Source organism: Simochromis diagramma, unplaced genomic scaffold (genome assembly GCF_900408965.1).
Source record: "Simochromis diagramma unplaced genomic scaffold, fSimDia1.1 OVJJ01000344.1, whole genome shotgun sequence".
Lineage (NCBI taxonomy): Eukaryota > Metazoa > Chordata > Actinopteri > Cichliformes > Cichlidae > Simochromis > Simochromis diagramma.
The window spans coordinates 1133113-1152512 of record NW_024387375.1 but is presented as its reverse complement, the minus strand read 5'-3'; the positions used below and the strand labels follow the sequence as shown (position 1 = coordinate 1152512).

The 19400-nt window shown below is 40.9% G+C and overlaps 1 protein-coding gene across 2 annotated transcripts in view; it reads left to right on the top strand.

Annotated features, from left to right (window-relative positions):
* Positions 1 to 1598: 1598 nt before the first annotated feature.
* zgc:77784 (uncharacterized protein LOC402947 homolog) overlaps positions 1599 to 19400 on the top strand; it is a 66902-nt gene continuing 49100 nt past the window's right edge. The window contains exons 1-2 of one of the 2 annotated variants that reach the window (XM_040009081.1): positions 1599 to 2302; positions 12552 to 12878. In XM_040009081.1, the coding sequence (XP_039865015.1) occupies positions 2248 to 2302; positions 12552 to 12878 (382 nt within the window). In that variant the 5' untranslated portion in view covers positions 1599 to 2247. The remainder of the gene's footprint in view (positions 2303 to 12551; positions 12879 to 19400) is intronic. The other variant, XM_040009082.1, reaches the window with a different exon arrangement.

Here is a 19400-nt window from a genome sequence, read left to right as displayed (position 1 = left end):
AAAAACTATTCTACTGTATTTAGGGCTATTGTCCTAAAAGCTCCCTGAAAAGCCTTAAGTTGATTCAACACACTGAAGTACACAGAGTACTAATGGAAGCTAGAAAGAGAGATCATATTTCTCTCTTATTATTGTCTCGTTATTGGCTCCCAGTTAAGCCCAGATTTAACTTGAAAATCCTTTTCCCCGCATACAAAATCTTAGATGATCAGACAGTATCATATCTTAAAGACCTCAGAGTATCATATGGTCCCAACAGAGTGCTTACTTCTCAGAGAGCAGGCTTCTTGCGGTTCCTAGTTTCCAAAAGTAGAACAAACTACCAGGCTCTTCTCTCCAGCTCCCAGTTTGGGTTCAGGAGACAGACACCCTGTCTACTACTAAAATGATGTCTGGATGGCCGGATCAGGCGGCCATGAAACATCCCTTGGTTATTCTGCTGTAGTCTCTGCTTCTGCTGAGGACCCATGACGCTCTGAGTATTTTCCTCCACTTTCCTCTTATTATTTTCACACCTTCATGTCAGTAACTGCTGTAGTCTGTCCTTTTTCTATTTATCATCTCTCTGTCATCAGCGAAATCTTTCCTCTTAATCTCAGACTGCTCCTACACCCACTGTACCGTTTGGGCTTGATTTTCTTGGATATTTCTTCCTGTGAAAAAGGACTTCTTCCTTCCCACTGTCCTCAAGTGCTAGCTCAGTAGAGATGGTCTGATTGGCGGTGTTTCCTCTGTAACATTGGTCTATATATGTCTTTATCTTTCAATATAAAGTGCTGCTCGATGACTGTGGCTGTGAACTAAAACTAAATAAATAAAACTGAATTTAACTTGTCCTGCTGTTACCAAGTTACCGCACAGATTAAATGACCAGAAAAGCGTCAACACTTCAGCACTTTATCCTGGGATGTTGATCTAAAAATGTCTGTAGTTTTTCATAGATTATTGAGCTGCAGCCAAAATTAATTTTTATTGTTAAAGGAACTTTTGACCTGAATCACCAAAATTAAAGGAAGTTATATCTTCCAGGTCCAAGTATTTGTTTGTTACAAATTTGAGGACATTTTTATTCAGGCGTTAAAGAGATGGATGGACTCACAAGTCAAAAATGCAATGCAGTTCTGGCCAAGCTATGCTGATGCCAAGGCATTAAAAATCCCCATATTTGCCATGTAACTTATTCTACTGAGAGTTTAGATCTTGGAATCTCAACATTAAGTCTAGAATTTACCCTCTAACCCACTGGTTCTGGTTCTCAACCTTTTTGTGTGACCCTGAAATTGTAATGCTGCCCTACATTACAACCCAGGAGCATTTCTATTGGCTTACATTAATATAAGACATAAAACCACCTTTAAGATCTTCACATTATTAGCCATAATTAGTTTTCAGTATTTTTGTCATTAGCCAATATAGACATTAAAAACACACCCTTTACCTGAAACACAAGTATCATTTCTAATAAAAGTGACTTCCACACTGACGCTTATACTACCACAGTTCATAATAAGACCAGCAGCTGTGCCCCTTCTGCAAGTTTTATTTCACGCTCCCGTCCTGTGAGTACACTTTGAGAGCGCAGATGTCGTGTCTGTCTCTTTAAAACACAGACTCCTGGAGGTTGGCGAGGATTGTTGCGGATCTGGGAGTGCACAGCTCGGCTCGGCATGTTCAGCGCTTCATATTCGCTCAAACTGACGCTGCAACCCGCAAGTGCCCGACTCTGAGCAGAGGAAGAGGAGAGGAATTGTTTTATTTATGACCGGGCTAAATATAGTTAAGCCCCCCCACCCCCTCTTTTTTATTTTATTTTATTTATTTTTTATTTATTTGTTTTGGTTTCGGCAGCAGCAGAGGGGGCATCTTAGGAAGAAGTCGCTGTGCGTGTGAGCGACCATGCGGACACTAAGAAGTGATGCTGCTGAGTTTTGTTATTAGGTTTCTCCTCCCGGGCGGTGCTGATGCTGATGCTGATCCTGCTGCTGTCATGGGTTCCTGGGAGTGACATCAAAGTTTTTTTTCGGGCTGATCTCAAACGTTTGAATATTCCAGCTGAGACTTCGTTTTCAAAGCCATCAGCTCGGCTAGTTTTCTTTAGTAGAATCCGTTTTTTCTTTTCTTTTCTTTTCTTTTCTTTTCTTTTCTTTTTTTCCATGACTGGAGTTTTGGTTTAACTGATCATTTTGACGCTGAGTCCCTCAAGAGAGCTGCAGACTCCGGCGGATTTGGCACCGGGAGAGTGAGGAGATGAACGTTGCCAATTTACTACTTGTGACTGTCTCCTTCGTCAGCGTTTCTTCAGGTAAAACGATGTTAATTCTACAAAAGTCTCGTATAACTGGCTCTTTCTCACACGCACACGTGCACGCGCACTAACAGCCCATATGGCGTGACTGCCTCCTAGTTGTGCTTGGCTTTTCTTATCGTGTTTTCTGTCCCTCCAGATGGATGTAGATGTTGTGTTTAGCTTTATTTCAAACACCCCTACAGCTGTGGGAACTGAACACATCCTCCCCAACAACAGATGGATTTTAAACTGGAAATGTCACATGTGCATTCATTTTTATTTAATTATTTTAATACCACCGATGAATGCCAGCAAGACTCTCATGTTCTCAGTGTCCCCTTAGTCCCTGAAGTGGCCACACAGCGAAACCATTAGACCACAGCAGAGGTCAAAAGAAGCTCCACTCAAGCAAAAGCGAAACCATTAAACTCTCACTTTTAATCCAGCTGTGAGCGCAGAAATTGTGAGGGGTAGTGCAATAGCCTGACAAGCCACCACCCTCCAGGCGTGCTTATAGAGGCGCACACACATTACCAAAGATGCTTTTAAAAGATCATTTTTGATTACCTTTGACAAAAGGATTATATTTTAATCGTTGCTCTAGTAACAGCTTAAATTTCCAAGCCTTAATCCAAAGCATAAATAAAAGCAGGGCTCAGAAAAAAAAAACAATTCATGAGAGTGCAGATGTTTTGTTTTGTTTTTTCATTCTCAATGGGGCTAAAAAAATTTAATGTTAAGGAAATTAAATTTCGACTCAGTGGACATGAAAGGAAATAAATCTCTCTTGATTAAATGATGTATTTACATTTTAGACCAAAGCCTCATTAATACTGGATTTGCACAGCCAGTGGAAACACTGATATTTTAGAGTTCAAAGAAAGATTAAAAAAAAATACACAGACAGTTCTGGAATTATTTAAACTAGACCTCCAAAAGGATCCAGTGGTGCTGCTGTAGAACTTTTTGTTGCATAGTTTACTTGGATGGCTTGACTGACAGCTTGTGACACTGATGTTATTCAGGATTATATTAGATTTAATAACTGGACTCAAAGATGGTTAATCCTGAAAACAGTCCTCAGAAAACTTTTAGAGTTAATGATGGAAACATTTAAAACCCTTGTGTACAGTTGCAACAATGTCTACACATATCCCCAAAATTACGTGCAGAGAAAATGCTTCACAGGAGACTTTTTGTTGTTTTTTTGACAAAAATGATTATTAAGCCTTTAAAGTAACATCTGTTTGAATCATTATGACGTCACAGGCCTAGAGACTGGTTGGCAACCTCCAGTTACAAAGAAGAAGAAGAAAAAAATACATGTTCCCTTACTGATTGGTGATTGGTTGCTGAAGGTTACTGACTGCTGCACCAAAATCCTCCAAACAATTGCTTTGGTCACTAGCAAACTGCCACATTCATTAGTTAGCATGGAAGAAGCTAACTTATTTGCAAAGACTTGCTTTGAAGGCAAATGTTTTCCGTCTCTTGGTTGGTGACTGTTTGCAAACAAGTCGTCATCTTCCCTGCAAGCACAAAATTCCTCTTTGCAACCAATTTCACCTCGCCATTTATAGCAACCACTCACCTGTCTATACATTTTTAACTAATCACCTGTTGTTTTGTTTAGTTCTGACCAACTCTGGGGGTAAAGGATTTGTCTTCTGCTGCTAAACTGTGCTTGCACTCTTGTTTATGCAGGCAAGTTATAGCACCCAGGGGTTTTACTCGCATTGCTGGTAAATGTTCAAGTTTTGGGCCATAAAACCAAGTGCAGCTCTATTTTACAATGTCTTCAGTCATAAACAAAAAAAATTGCTTCAAACCCTGAGCTCTTTAACCCCAGTAACTTTGCTTGCAACCCACATTGCTTCATTATTGTAAACGGGAACCACCTCTGAACATTAAAGGTACTTCTCAACACCCACACCATCTGCCCACATCTATTGATCTGGAGTGGGTATTTCCTCTTGTCCCGCCTCTACGATACAGCGTGTTCCCATATGTATTTTCATAAAAGCATTCGTGAAAAGGATTCGAACAGGCTTCATGACTCCTGCTTGAACCGCGCTCAGACAAAAACACCACCGGTACACACAGCCTAGCAGTTTTTCACAAAGCCTCCGTGTGATTGCGAACAACAATGGCCTGCCTCACAATGTGCATGTAATTCAGCCCAGCAGCTCGCCTCTCACGCAGACATGCAAACCGAACCTCAATTAATAGACTTCAATACGTCTCATTGAAATTTCTGTTATCTCGAGCTGTATTCAGACTCAGCTGTTGTGGTGCTTGCTGCAGAACTAATCGATGCTAAACAATCCTTAGCTGGTGATTTGTGTCCGCTCCGATCCCTGCGGTCATTACTTAGCGACAAATGTGGCTCAGGGCTGACTAAAGCTTCCTACAGTACTTCTTGATAAAAAGAACACAGATGATGAAACCACTGCAGAGGGGAGGTAGTCGTCTAATGTGCCACAGCCTCGAGTCATGTTGCCGGATGCTGATGATGTCCCACTTCTGGTACAGTGGCTGATGACATCATTTAGAGTTTAGATGATGGAAGAGGAGGACGGTTGCTAAACAAAGGCTTCAGTTCTCAGTCTGATGCCAGAAGAAAATCAAACCCGACTCATCGGCTTTGAAATGTAGTCTGCTGTGACATGTTATCACCCTCCCGCAGAGATTACTTGGCAATGTCACAAGAACTCCTTGAATGTTTTGGCCCTTTTAAGTATGTAAATGAATTGAAATGAGAAAAAAAAGAAAAGAAAAAGACATGAGTGAATTTCAGCAGACAGCCACGAGCCCCAACTACAAGCTGCCAGCCTTCTGCTGCTGTCTCACTTTAACTTTCGTGTAAAGTTCGCCTCTGAGCTTTCTGCAGGTTGTGTTTCTGTTTTTGTTTTTCCCACCAGATATAAAGCTGTGAGCTGAGACAGGTCCAGGTGTTTTCGTGTGTGTGTGTGTTTAACTCCGAGCCTGGGTGTTGATAAAAGGCTCTGAGATATGAAGCAAAACAGGACGTCCCCTCGGTGTCTCTGTTGTTTTCACACATTAGCATGACTGCAGTACACTTCTGCCCCTGGGGAGGATGCGGGGTTAATATTTGTAAATACTAATTAATGAAAGCAGCCCCCAGCCTTATGAAACACCACAGCTAGGAGCCAAGAAACGCCAGATATAGCCCGAATAACCAGCTTGTAAAATGCAATCGTGATCTCCCTCTCAGCTCCTACCCGGTTTACTTTGCGTGTTAGATGAGGCAGAGATGTAGGAGACGCCTTGAGCAAACATGTGGGCGTGTGTCAGAGAGAGAGAATTAGGACCAATGCAATAACTTGTCTATCAGATCTGCCTGTGGCATTAATGAGCTTTCATTAAACTGTGGTTGCACGCTTTCTCTGGATTTCTTTCTCGGCTTTTTGTTTTTTCCTTTTCTTTGTGTATAAAAGACATCAGTTGCATTTATTACAATTATTCCATCTAATCATCATGGATGATTCATCACGGATCATCAGTTCATAACGAGTTAAATCTGTATCAGCTCTAAATCTGCTTAGATTTTTTTAATACCACTGAAAAGAAAACAAAAAATCCTGCATGAATTTATGTTTTGTGTTGCAGATACCGGCACGGACACGATAACACTCACAAACCACTTTTTTAGGTACGCCTGTTTAACTGCTCAGTAATATAAATATCCAATCAGCCAATCACATGGTAGAAACTGTGCATTTAGGCACAGCTTAAGATGTCCTGCAGTATAGTTCTGTTTATATGGCATCAAGTAACAACAACAGTCACCTCAAGGCACTTTATATTGTAAGGTAAAGAGAAAATCCCAACTATCAAATGATCAGAATGGGGAAGAAATGTGATTTAAGTGACTTTGAAGGTGGCATGTTTCTAGGTGCCAGACATGCTGGCCTGAGTATTTCAGAAACAACCGTCTCGAGGGTTTACAGAGGATGGTCAGAAAAAGAGAAAATATCCAGCGATCGGCAGTTCTCTGAGTGAAAATGCCTTATTGATGTTAGAGGTCAGAAGCGAATGGCCAGACTGCTTTGAGCTGTTGGGAAGACAACAGCAAGTCAAAATAACCACTCGTTACAACCAAGGCAGACGAGGAGCGTCTCCGAACGCACAACATGACAACCCTTGAAGCATGTGGGCTATATTGCTAACCCCAAGAACTTCCAACAGCTCAAGTAAAACCAGGTTACTTGAATGTATGGTGCTATTGTGCTTATTGCTAAAATTAGCCTGTTTTATCATATTTACCTAAGGTAGAACTTAATTAATATTCTGAGAAATGACACTTTGACACCCCGAAGGGTTCAGGTTTCAGGTCAGTGCATACATGTCTCGTAAATGTTTCGCAGCTGCACTGGGCTGTCTTTTTCAGGAAAACAAAGCTTTAAGATCCACTGTCAGCAGTGTTACTTTGTAATACGTCAGTAATGGCATTACATTTCTGTTTAATGCACTAATGTCAGGCAACACTGCTCCTAAATTAAGTAATCATATTACAGTTACTCCATCCATTTTTTGCCTGGTTACCAGAAAAGCAGTTTCAGCAGAGATGCTCAGACCCCCGCACCAGAGGGACATAATCTCTCCAGCATGATAAAAACCTAATGTGCCTTTATGTGTACACACACATGCACATAACCTTTAATTTTCTGTGCAAAGGTACAAACATTACAAACTGTACTCTGACTTTTTCCACATATACAGGTTGTTTTTATAGGCCAGAAGCCTGGGGTGGGGGAAGTCATAAGGTCAACAAAAGTCCAGTCTGCAATGTCTCAAGATTTTCTCCATCACTAAAGAAAATCTTCTCATCCAAGCAATAACACGACGCACAGTGAGATAAATGTGCGCACCTCTGACATTGCGAGACAAAATCTTTGTTGCCGTCATCCGCATGCAAACACAGAGAACTTCATCTTACGGAGCTTTTTCAAAAGCTGCTGTTCATGTGTGGGCAAAAAAGCCAGGCTGTAATCCACCATCCACTTCTGCAAAAACTGCATCAAAGCTTCCCAAACAACAAGCTACTGACAGAAAACCCCCGATGCAAAGTGATGCTCCACATTTGAGCGTGCCAGTGCCATAACCCGAAGCTTGGTTTTTGAAAGGGTAACAAAAGATGAACCGGCTTACAGCACCACACCTGGTTTAACATGAGTGGTGGTAGGTTTGTGGGCTTGTTTTTGCTGACTTTGCTGTTGGTTTGTGGTGACTGTAAAGAAGGATCAATTTTGAATGGATTTATGCTGATCCGTGGCCATATATAACATCAAAGTGTCTGAGACTCCCGTGGCAGTGCAAGATAATGTCACAAGTAGTGAAACAAATTACTCTCTACAGGCAGTAAATAACTTTTATGCAAAACCGCAATGTTCTTTTTTTTTTTTTTTTTTAAAATAACAAAACTGAGACTGAATATTGGACCCTAAGTGTAAATAGGCACACTTTTCAATATTTTTAAGAGCTGATTATAAATAAATGACCATAAGGATACTGATACGGCCGATATTTATTGAAGCGTTTCATTTAAGAGCGAAAATATCTTTTTTCATGTTGAAGTGTAAACATGTATCAGATGGAATTTACTGCATTTCTGTCTGTAAAGCACCTCTTGCTCTGATACATTTGTGTGTTTACCGGTTAGCCTTGAGAGTATTACAGAGTGTGATAACCTTGCAGGGGGGCGGCACACTCTCGTTTAAATAAAGCTCCCGTCATATTGGACGTCAGCTCAAGGTTGACTGCCATTCACGCTTATGGCTCAACTTACCTCCGCATTGCCCCTCACGCTTGCGGAAGTTAACATGTTTAAAAGCTTCTCATTGATTCGTCCGCTCTGACGCCACAGCGCAGCGATGAAACGCGTTTAGTGGCTTCAGGGGGCCTAACAAGGTTTTGTTTTCTGCTTTAACTTACAATTGAGGGTTGCTGGATCAACATGCACGTTAAATTGGATATTTCACCAGTGTGGAGCTGATATCTGCCGATGTCCTGTTGATTTTAGCTGTATTTTCTGCTGAGAGCTTTAACCCTCGGTTCTTTAAAATAGCTGCTCTCATAAATGGGAGTCTGTGCACTAAATGCTGCAACAGACTCATGTCAAAGCTTTGCATTTTCTGTGCTTATTTTGAAACTCTGCCATACAGCGTGCTTAGCCAGTGCACTTCCTAACTTGTTCATCTCTTGTAAATTAAGTCATTTCACACCAGGATGCGCCAAATTAAAAATTTTCACACAAATCAAGTCACACTCTAAATTCCCCTATGCACTCGGAGATCTCCGAGGACCTGCGGGCTCTAATGTGCCGTGTTTATGATCCGACTAAAAACATACCTTCTCTGAGGTCCCCATTACCAGCGGTGACATTTATTTTTCCACGACACAAACAGGTTGACAGAGTTTCTTTTTTGCCGAAAGGTGCTTTCAACCGCCGCACCGCAATCTTCTTGTCACGAGGCAAACGTTGCTGTGAAAGTATTGTTTCTCACAAAGAAAATGTGCTGCTGTCATGCTCATAGCGGCGTAGACTTTTCACTGATTGCACACTTGTCGCAGGAGCAAGTTGCTGCTTGTCACTTTGGCCACCTGAAGCTGTTTTGCTGTTATTTTTCTGCTTTGACGAGACTATTTTGTCTGTAACACATCAGCATGGTGCCACGCTGATTCTGTTATCTGTAGTAAGTGCCCGTTGACTCTTATTAATAATACCAAAGCTGGCTTTGGTTGGAAAACGTTGCCTCTAATGCACTTTAAGACACAGCTGGGCTGAGTTTCCCAAAATGAAAGCACTGAATTTGATTTCAGGATTTTGAAAAGTATCCTATTCAAATATGAGAAAACGAAGACACAAAGATTTGTCACAGTGACATTTGGCTATTCAAATCAACTGAATGGGGCGAGGGCACAGTGAGTACAAGGACAGCTCAACATTGCAGAATAGAGAGCTTTAACTACGGTATTATACACTCACAATAAAGGGATTAAAATGACCCCTGTTAACAGTTGATAGCATTATTAATGGCAGACGGATGGCTTTATGCAGTAGGCGAAATGATGAGGTAATCGCTGAGATTAGCTGGTATTACTGTAAATATACATAATGTCATTTGTCTGTATTAATCTGACTTCTTATCTGTTCTTCTTGGAGACATAATTGTAGATATTCACAGAAATAAACGGCTCCAAGAGTTTTTGTTATTAGCAAAGCTTTATTTAGTTTAGATAATATTAGATGAGACTTCATCACCCTGAAGGAACTTTGTCTTGAACACAAAATTAGAAATACATAGGGCACTCATTCAACATCAAAATGTCCTCTGCAAGAGAGGTCCCGTGTGCATCTGTTCCCATGCCACGATCCCTCAAAATGACAAATATTATACACATAAGCGTGTCCCACAGAGGAAAAAACGTGTTCCACTCAAACTGCATTAAAGAAAGCATTAAAGCTGCACCGATATATTATTGATGTGAAGAGTGGATGTGCAAAAGGGTCACTCTTAGTGAGAAACCCACTGAGAATCACCAGCCAACAGCACACTTCCTCTCAACATGTTCAGCTCATTGTTTAGCTCTCCTGTCCACAGTGTTGTACAGTTTATATCAGCCAACAGTTTTTTACCAAAAATGCTCTTTTTCATAAACCTGCCAAGTACCGTACTGAGTGATTGATGCTGCTAGCAACTAGCTGCAGAACAAAACGGGGCATCTTGTAGCTGACGAGCCAGTGCGCGATATCACTCCAGAGGTGGTGAACAAAAACGGAGCATAAAGGATGTTTTGACTTGTGTCCATCAAGTGAATTTTGTTCTATAACTTCAGGATTTATTAAGAGTTACTTGTCACATGTTAAAGTTGCATATACCAACATTAGATGTCATTTTCTTTGCTCCCTCTAATTTTCCAATAGAGTTTGAGTTTGCTTTGAAAGTGCACAGAGTTCATCCGTCCATGTTTGATTAAATTGAAGGTCTGTCTTTTATTAAAGATTTGCCTTCAACAATAATTGAACAGTAAACAGTAGAATTTAATAGTTCGTTTCACTAAATTTGTGGATGATGAGCTTGATGACTCAGTTGCAGCACATATGAGGTTGCCAAGTCTTTAAAAAAAATCATGCTGATGTCCTAATGATGTCATGGTGAAGTCATGGAGATATTGAATATGAAACCAGGCTTCCAGGAAACACAAACAAGAGGCTATACTATGATTTGTGGCCATATACATATATATGTGTATATATGTATGTGTGTGTGTGTGTGTGTGTGTGTGTGTGTGTGTGTGTATTGTGGCTCAAATCCTTTGAAATGGCTCTTAATCTAATCAGAATCCATTGTTTCCTTAATGATGGAAATCTGGCCTGTCGTTTCAGTCGCACGTACACTCTACCAGCTTGACTTGGAGAGATGCTGTGCTCTATGGGCCCAAAATTACGGAAGCGTGAGGAACACGGAGGAAGCTTGGAATTTATTTTTTGATATATGCACCACTGAGCAACTCGTGTTCAAATAACTGAGGCACCATCTTGTCATCAATGCAACATGCACCTGAACCCGTGGATGTGGATTTGGAAAGGTGGAATCTATTCAAATATGCTTGCACTACGCGGTGCCGGTTTAAGTGTTTTGTTTTGCTTTATTTTATTTTTTTTAAACAAGAGTTACTCATTAAAAGTGCCTCAGCAGTAGAGCTTGGCCTTTTACTGCTTTGACCTTTACTTTATGATTTATATTTCCACCTCAGTTGAAATGCAGCACTGAGCTCCTGGCACCTCTTTTAAGAAGTCTGGTCTCTCTCAAGTACATGTATACATAGTGCTTTTTAAAAATAAAATAAAATGCAGTTATCACTCAAGAGGAAGTGAGCACAGAGTGATGTAACTGTATTACATGATCTGGGATTAGAAATCCTTTATTTGCTTGCAAACAAGGTTCAACACCAGGACATTGCTGGGCTGCAGATCCTCCCTTTATCAAATATTGTTCCAATGTCTCAGTTTCAATATAATATATATTATCCTGTGTATAATATAACAATATGATATATGTAAACAAAGTGTGTTTTTGCATCAGTACTCAGTAAAGGTGCCATATCTTATTTTAATGGCTCTGCTAGCATTCATCCACATCCGCATTAGTGTTTTGAGCTGTCCTGGTTTGTGACCCTGGCGCTGTGAGTGCTCGGATCGCGCTTTAGATGTTTTCTTCAGGTTTGTGCCATAGCAGCGACTTCAGCCCATGAAAAAAACACAACAACCATAAATCTGCTTATAGCTAAAAGTGAGGATTTATCCTGAAGCCTCCTGATTTAAGTGTAATGTAGCAGCAGCATGTGTGTCATTAGGTTAGGTCCTGTCTGTTCCTCTCCAATGATAATGTAGGATTTCCATGCAGTCTAGATTATGTGCTAAGAATAATGCCTCAGAAAGAGCAGCACAATAATCAGTGGCACAGTGACCATTTCATTTTCTCTCTTTCTTTCTGTCTTTTTTTGTGGTTGGGGGAACTTGAGCGGCAGACCATCTGCTCCTTAGAACCGAACTAAAAGCGGCAGTCTTTTGAATTATTCATTTTTTAAAACGAAGCACATTGTTAGAGACATTTGGTCGTGGTCTAAAAGCTTACCTTGGGTCCTGAAGAAGTGTGACTTTCTCTCACAACCGAGCGAAGATAGTAATGGATCCCCCAGAGAGAAGGGGATATGGGAGTTATCTACGTATGTCAGTCTGCGTAGCTTCTTCCTTTAACTTTAGTCTTTTTCCTTCAAATGCAAAGACCTTGTCTTATACTCAGCGTTCAGCCAGCTATCATCTCTACCACTATCCTGCCTGACACAGAGATTGGCTATTACCATATCATATGGCTGATTGAATCCTCTGTGCAGCCGGTGGCTTTGCTGGTGGCTTTCTCTGCAGCATATGTACACTGTGTCCTGCTGTTTAGAGAATATAGAAACAGCAGATAGATGTCAAATTGATTTATTTATCTAAAACGCACAGGTTGTTGTTGTTGTGGGAAAATGTAGCATCTTACTTTGAACTTCAAACAGAGATTACTGATGATTTTCCCCTTCACCACACAAATTTATCAAGCATCTCCGAAAGAAGATTTTTCTCTCCTTTCAAAAAGGTTTCGCTTTTGTCTGTCCTCTCACAAAGAAACTGTTTCCATGAATGACAGCAGGTCATCCTGATAGATAACATCTCACCTTCATCTCGGCTTCACAGGGTCTCGGCCGCGTTTTGAAGACAGCCCACCGCGGATTGCGGAGGACCCCTCGGATTTGATTGTCTCCAAGGGGGAGCCTGCCACCCTCAACTGCAAGGCAGAGGGCCGCCCCATCCCCAGCATCGAATGGTACAAAGATGGTGAACGTGTGGAGACAGACAAAGATGACCCGCGTTCTCACCGCATGCTCCTGCCCAGCGGCTCCCTTTTCTTCTTGCGCATCGTGCACGGCCGACGGAGCAAACCAGACGAGGGCGTTTACACCTGTGTGGCCCGCAACTACCTGGGAGAGGCCATTAGTCGCAACGCTTCACTGGAAGTTGCCGGTAAGGCCTTGTGTTATTGATCATCGTGCTAACAGTGTTTGTTGTTCCTTTTGCATTATGTCTTGATATGTATGTTATGTGTACACAGATGCCTCACAGTTGTGTCCCAGATCTTTTTGCAGCTGCCTGCCAGCTTTGTGGAGGTTCACTGGAGAAGTGGTGCTTAAAAATAATGACATGAAATACACAGACAGTAGGAAGCGACTTCTAAAAATATTGAGGTGTAGCTAAAATCAGTGATAAGTAATGGCCTGTGGATTCGTCCTTATTTTTTGGCTAATTTGGCAACAGTGATGCAATTTGTCTTCAAGTCTGTGTGTGTTAGTTGTTTAATAGCACTTTTAGAAGAGGCAGGCATGCAATCATTTTGTGCCACATTAGGCAGCTTAGCTACTATACATAAATATTAAGATATAACAATACACAACACATGAAAATAATTTCAGTTTTTGGAAGTGAAACTGTGGTATATAATGTAATGGGTGCAGCTGAGAGTGGATGCTGACCATAGTTAGTGGAGTTTGTGACATTTCATCTTTAATCAAACATCTGGATTTATTGAATGACGCATCTGTGGCTCCATTCTGCACTATTGTGTCGACCACAATCTCCACAGATGCAAAACTGTTTATTACACATTTGCTAAAAAGAGGGCAAACTCAGTCACCCATTGCAGCTGATGAAGCTTCAGTCCCCCAACTCCGTACTCATCTGCAGAACAACACCCATCTTTGACAGCTCGTTCTGTGGCTGCAGCTTGCACTGTTTCTGCATAACTGCATAAAATGTGTTTTATTAGTGCTGTTATCAGTGAAAAATGTGCCTTCAAAAAATATTAGCAAATCTTATATTTGATAGTAGCAGTAGTACCGTTTTTTCTTTATTGTATTTTTCATTTCATGATGTGTAAAATGTTTTCTGCCTGGGCTGCGGGCAGGTAAATTCATCTTTACGAAGCCACGCTGTTGTGATGTGCATTTCAGCATTGTCCTTAAAAGTTTTTGAAAAGATTTCCCTGGAAAAGACGTTGTCTTGATGAGTGCATCTGTTGTTCTAAAAGCTGTATCATTCCTTCGCAAATCAGCAAATTTTTTAGAATTTTCTCCAAGTTGCGCAAAAAATTCGATTCTCCAAAGATTAAACATTTATAATGAGCACTGTGAATTTCCAGCTCCACACCTCAAACACTCTTTAAGACATATTCTTTTGAAAAATGCTCAGTTGACCCACACCACAAGGCAAACATCTAAACATTTAAAAGAGCCTGCACATTTCTGCAACAAATCTTTGGACACCTGAAGCCAAGATAAACTTGTACCTGAATAATGGGAAGAGAAATGCATGAAGGAGGCAAACGGCTCATTATGCGAAGCATATCGCATCATCTGTCAAACATGATGGGGGAGACGTGACTGCACGGGTATGTATGGCTCCCAGTGGAACCGAGTCACCGGTGTTTATGGATGCTGTGACTGCTGATAGAAGCAGCAGGATGAATTCTGTAGTGTACAGGGACATACTCTCTGCTCAGATTCAGCCAAATGACCTTCATCCGAGATTAAGAACAACTATTATATTTTACATTTTTTTGAGTTTCTTCAGTTACTTTTGAGTCTCTGAAAAACAAAAGATTTTTTTTAATCACTTGAATCAAAGTTGAAAGTTTGCGCTTCAATCAGATCTTGATTGCTTAATTTAGAACAGTGTAGTTGTGTACGGAGGCCAACATTACAAAAAAGTGCAATTATCTGCTCACTTACGGAGATGAATGTAACTGTTCAGGAGATGCATGGTTGTATGTTTGCCATGCTTCTTATACTCTGACACTATTGTGTCTATGGATTACTGTGAATGAGAGCCGAAGCGCCCAGAACCATCAAGGAGGTCATCACGTTTCTCACTCCTTTTTTTTTTTTGTGAGACCTCACCATTTAGAGGAATTAATCCAAAAAAAAAAATTACAATACGTATGATTATGTGTACAAATATTATAATTGTATGTGATAGAATTAGAGAAATTGGTACATACTAAAGTCAGTCTCCTAATAAAGCATTTCTAGGTTGATAAATACTATTATAAAGGGTGTTTGTAGCTGATTTCAGCCTGGCATGGTTCCTGTAACATGGCTTTGTATTGTGCTTCTGTTGGTTTTCAAAGTGCATGGTCCCCGCAGCTTCTCAAACAAACAATTGTGACTGAAATTAGCAGCACTGATTGGCCATTTTGGTAATTGCAAGCAAGCATACACCCAGCATGACCCATGGAGCCAAATTTTAGGAAATAATGCCAGGCCAACATAAATTATGCTTTGATAAAATAAGATCATTATGTTGCTATAGTTCAAGTCTACAAACTACTTAAGGAAAACCTGAGCCAAAAAAATAAAAAATGTAGATAATCATTATTTGCTAATTACTCTCCCTGTGATTTTCTGTCTTAATGGATTTAACATTTAGTGAAGGAAATGCCAGAAAATTCCCCATTACAATTTCCTAAATCTAAGTTCACGTCTTCAAATGTCATTTCATCAAACTCCTCATATTTGAGCAATCGGAAGTGGTGAAATATGAGGATTTTTACAGCCGATACAGAAGATAAGGCATTACTCATCTTTTCTGTTGGGGCTGCACTGATGAATGTTTATGTCGGCTGTACTGGACTTCTCTGTGCCAGTTAGATTGCCATCTCCTCACCTCAGAGTCAGTGTGTACAAACAAGATCAGGAGAGCATGCCTTTAAAGCTTTGTTATTTGTCAGCTTGCTGCTGAGCAGTACAGAGTGTGAGCTTCCTCATCTGTTGGTGGAAGTGCACTGAAGTAGAAAAAAAGACTCCCTCATGGAGCCGTGTCTGTTATTTTTTTCTCCCCCGTCCAGGACACGTGCCATTGTCTTCCCCCTCTCCTCGTTGCGCCGGCGTGGCTCGGCCCTGGGCTGAACTGCGGCTCTCTTTGGCACGAGAAAATGGATTAGTCAGTGGGTTGATTAGGGGAAGGAGCCTAACAGATTAGCAAGGTTGAATTGTCCTCGTTAAAAAACACAAAACAGCAATTTGAGCAAGGCCTTATCTGCCTCCATACTGAGGCTTCTTTTCCAGCAGTGTGTGTGTGAGCGCTCACGGCTGGCTGACCTCATCTGTGGCTTGGGTCCAAAAATAGGGACAGCCTCCTCAGATATCCTGCATATTGACAACCATAAGTGTCTGCAAGTAATGCAGATATCCAAGCTGGGAGGAGATATAAGGCTGTCATATTGCCTCTTTTGAGTTGCTGATAATAAATGTAGCTTTGTGTGCTGCTGATTACAGTGCAGTCATACTGGTGAAGGGATGATTCACCTGCAGGCACCGAGTGACTAACAGTATTAATAAGTGCCTGTTTTGCTCTAATCTCAGTGCCTGCAGCCTACCAGGGCATATGCTAGGACAGCATGATGGTGGTCTTGGATTCCCCCTCCCGTCTGTGTGAGGTTGTGCTGACTGTGGGGTAAATAGTGACCCAATTAGCACTGGCATCGGGGGCGGGGGGAGTCTGCAGTGTTAATGAGAGGCCAGTTTTAAGCTGGTGGCCTTGCAGAAATGTGTGTCGGTTGTGGCTCGGTGGCAGGAGTCTGAGAGACAACAGGTGGGAGGAGGAAGAGCTTAAACCTCCCACTGAGCAGAAATGAATACTGATGCATCTGTGTGAATGCTGCAGCTCAGAACAGGGAGCAGGAGTGCTGACACTAACCTGGTTTTCACCACATTAATTACTCATTTATTGCCGGTGAATGATGCATAATGCATTTGGCTGCATGACTAAGACTTTTATCTGTAGTGCACTAGCCACATGCCGTACTTTTGCTTGAACTACTTGGGCAAATTGTTCTTATTCCTCTGAACTGCAGGGTGTCATGGATAACTGTAGGGCTCGAAGACTTGTAGAAGCCCACGTGAATCATATTTGGAAACATTTTTGGAACGTAAGCCACATTTTTTCAGAGCACCACTGCTACAAATTAAATTCTAGCTGATCACAGAAAACTAAATTAGAGATGCTTAACATTGTGCCCATTGTTTCATCTTTCTGTTCATTCACACTGATACATTTAAATTTTTCCACAGAAGTATTTGTTTGCTGACACTGGGGTGAAGCACATTTCCATTTTATTATTTTTCCACATTTTTTCCGCTGTGGTTGGTTTCATTCATGCAATGCTTCTTCCCAGGGGAAACCATGGATGTGTTAAGAGAGCTGACTATGGGCGCGACCCAGTGGCAGGGTACATATCACATGGGCTAAAAAGCCCTTAGGAACAGAATTGCTGGTTCAGGGCCTAGTGGCTTCTAACTGCATGTCATTTCCCTGCTCTCTTGTCTGTCAGTCTCTGCTGTGCACGGTCAAATAAAGACTAAAGGCTGCCAAAAACATGTAAAATAATAAAAAAGACAGCTAATAATTTGCTGTCACTCACCAATTTGCATTTTATGTGGGCGACATTTCTTTCCAGAGTGTCACAAATTGAATAACTGAATTTAATTATTTCTTAGCATAACGCTCTTTAGATAGTTTAGTTTGAAGGTTGGTTTGAAATGGTTCAGGGACTGATATTTTGCCCATCTGTTCTGCAGTCAAATTAGGGAAGACTGTGGTTGGAGCCTGTGGTTGTGGCCAATGAACTTGTGATCTTGTTACTTTTAAAATGATTGCTTTGAAGTTTGGGACCAGGTGTGCAATTACATGGAGTCAGGTGCTGTCTTCAGAACAACTTTGTGATCAAGTCAGTGTGCCATCAATCTGCAAATGAATGGGTTAAAGTTGGCATAAACTGTGAAAATCCAATGAAAATTGCAAATCCGTTGTTGTCTACATGCACAGAAATAGACCCTGTGCACGAAAAAATGCTAACTTCCCGTTTTAAGACTGGATGTAGGGTTGTACATTTCCGGTAGCTTTATTTTGCGGTCAATCACTACTGCGAAGATGGACTCCAAAATCATGTCCAAAACACGAAAACTGAAAGATCGCGTTAAGGTACGAAGAGCAGAGGTGGGAACATTCACCACTGCTGTGTCATAAAAAAAATCAAATGATCAATTTTGACGATTGAAGCGTGTAGATCGATTGGTTGTTTACATCACTCAACATAAGCAGAATTGCGTTACAAAATGAGAAGACACATTGTCCAGATTCAGAAGCACATCTCTGTATAGTGACAGTTCTTATGATTTAAACAGGCAAATGTTCAGTATTCAAACTACAGGTGAACAATAGTCAAATGTTTCTCCCATTATTTTGATATCAGCTAGCCAAGAACACACTTACACAGCATTTTTTTTAACAGCTCATTGTGTTCTGCGTCCGGATCAGCTGCAGACCACTGTCCAACTCCTCTGTGCCGTCTCTCCTGTACAGTACAGAATCGCTACATCGATCGCTGATTCATTGATTCATTAATGATTCATTGACGTTGAATTCTCTCGCAGCTGCTCTATTCCAGCAGCTGGGGCGCCAAAATACTACCGTAAAATAACAGAAAATAACTTTCCCATGAAAATATGGTTATTTTCAGTAATGAAAATAGAGTTTGTTGCGCTAATTTTACATGGGATTCTGCCTTTTCCAAGTGCTTTTAGACATTAAATTAGGAACATTTTAACGTGATCAAACAATGAAATTACCTATAAACAAGGTCAATGAATGTGGCAATATGAATCATAATACGTAAATGTACAGAAACATACAGTTAACAGTTGGTTTAAATGATAATGGATTGCATGCCCTGGGACAGACTGACAGAGGCGAGGCTGCCATATCACACCATCAGCCCCTCTGGCCATCACCAGTAGGTGAAGAGTCTTGACCACGGACACAACACCGAGTGTCCGAGCCGGGGCTCGAACTGGCAACCTTCTGATCACAAGGCGAACTGCCAACTCTTGAGCCACAATCACCCTAAATAGTAAAGATAATAATACTTATGTGATGTAACACAAGCTTATAGGAATCATGTTATATACTTTTCCATAGCATTACATTTGAATTCAACAGTTCGATCTTTCAAATAACGGACAAATATTTGTGAAATCATGATACATTTCTGAATGTATTTTAACAATCTAAATATGCATATGTACAGAAAATATATTTACAAAATGTTATGTTATGTTGATGTTATGTTATTTTACCTTTGACATGTAAAATCACAGTCTACTTATGTAAATTTAATGATATTCTAGAAAGACAGTACAAAACTGTAAAATATACAGTAAGACACTTTGACATTACTATTTTTTGGAACAGTGTGCTTCATGCCCTGGGGGACAGGGCTATGGCTCCCTACATCCTCTAGCAGACCATTACATGGGGAAACCTTTTGAATACAAGCGCGCTGATCCACACAGGTGTGCACACGGGTGCTCACTGTTCATAGACATAAACTACACCTCTATTGGCTGCTATTTCCAAGCACATTATGTGCTGTCGGTCCTGCTTGCTACACAACAACATTCAATATTTAGTATTTACTGCTGTTTACACTTAGCT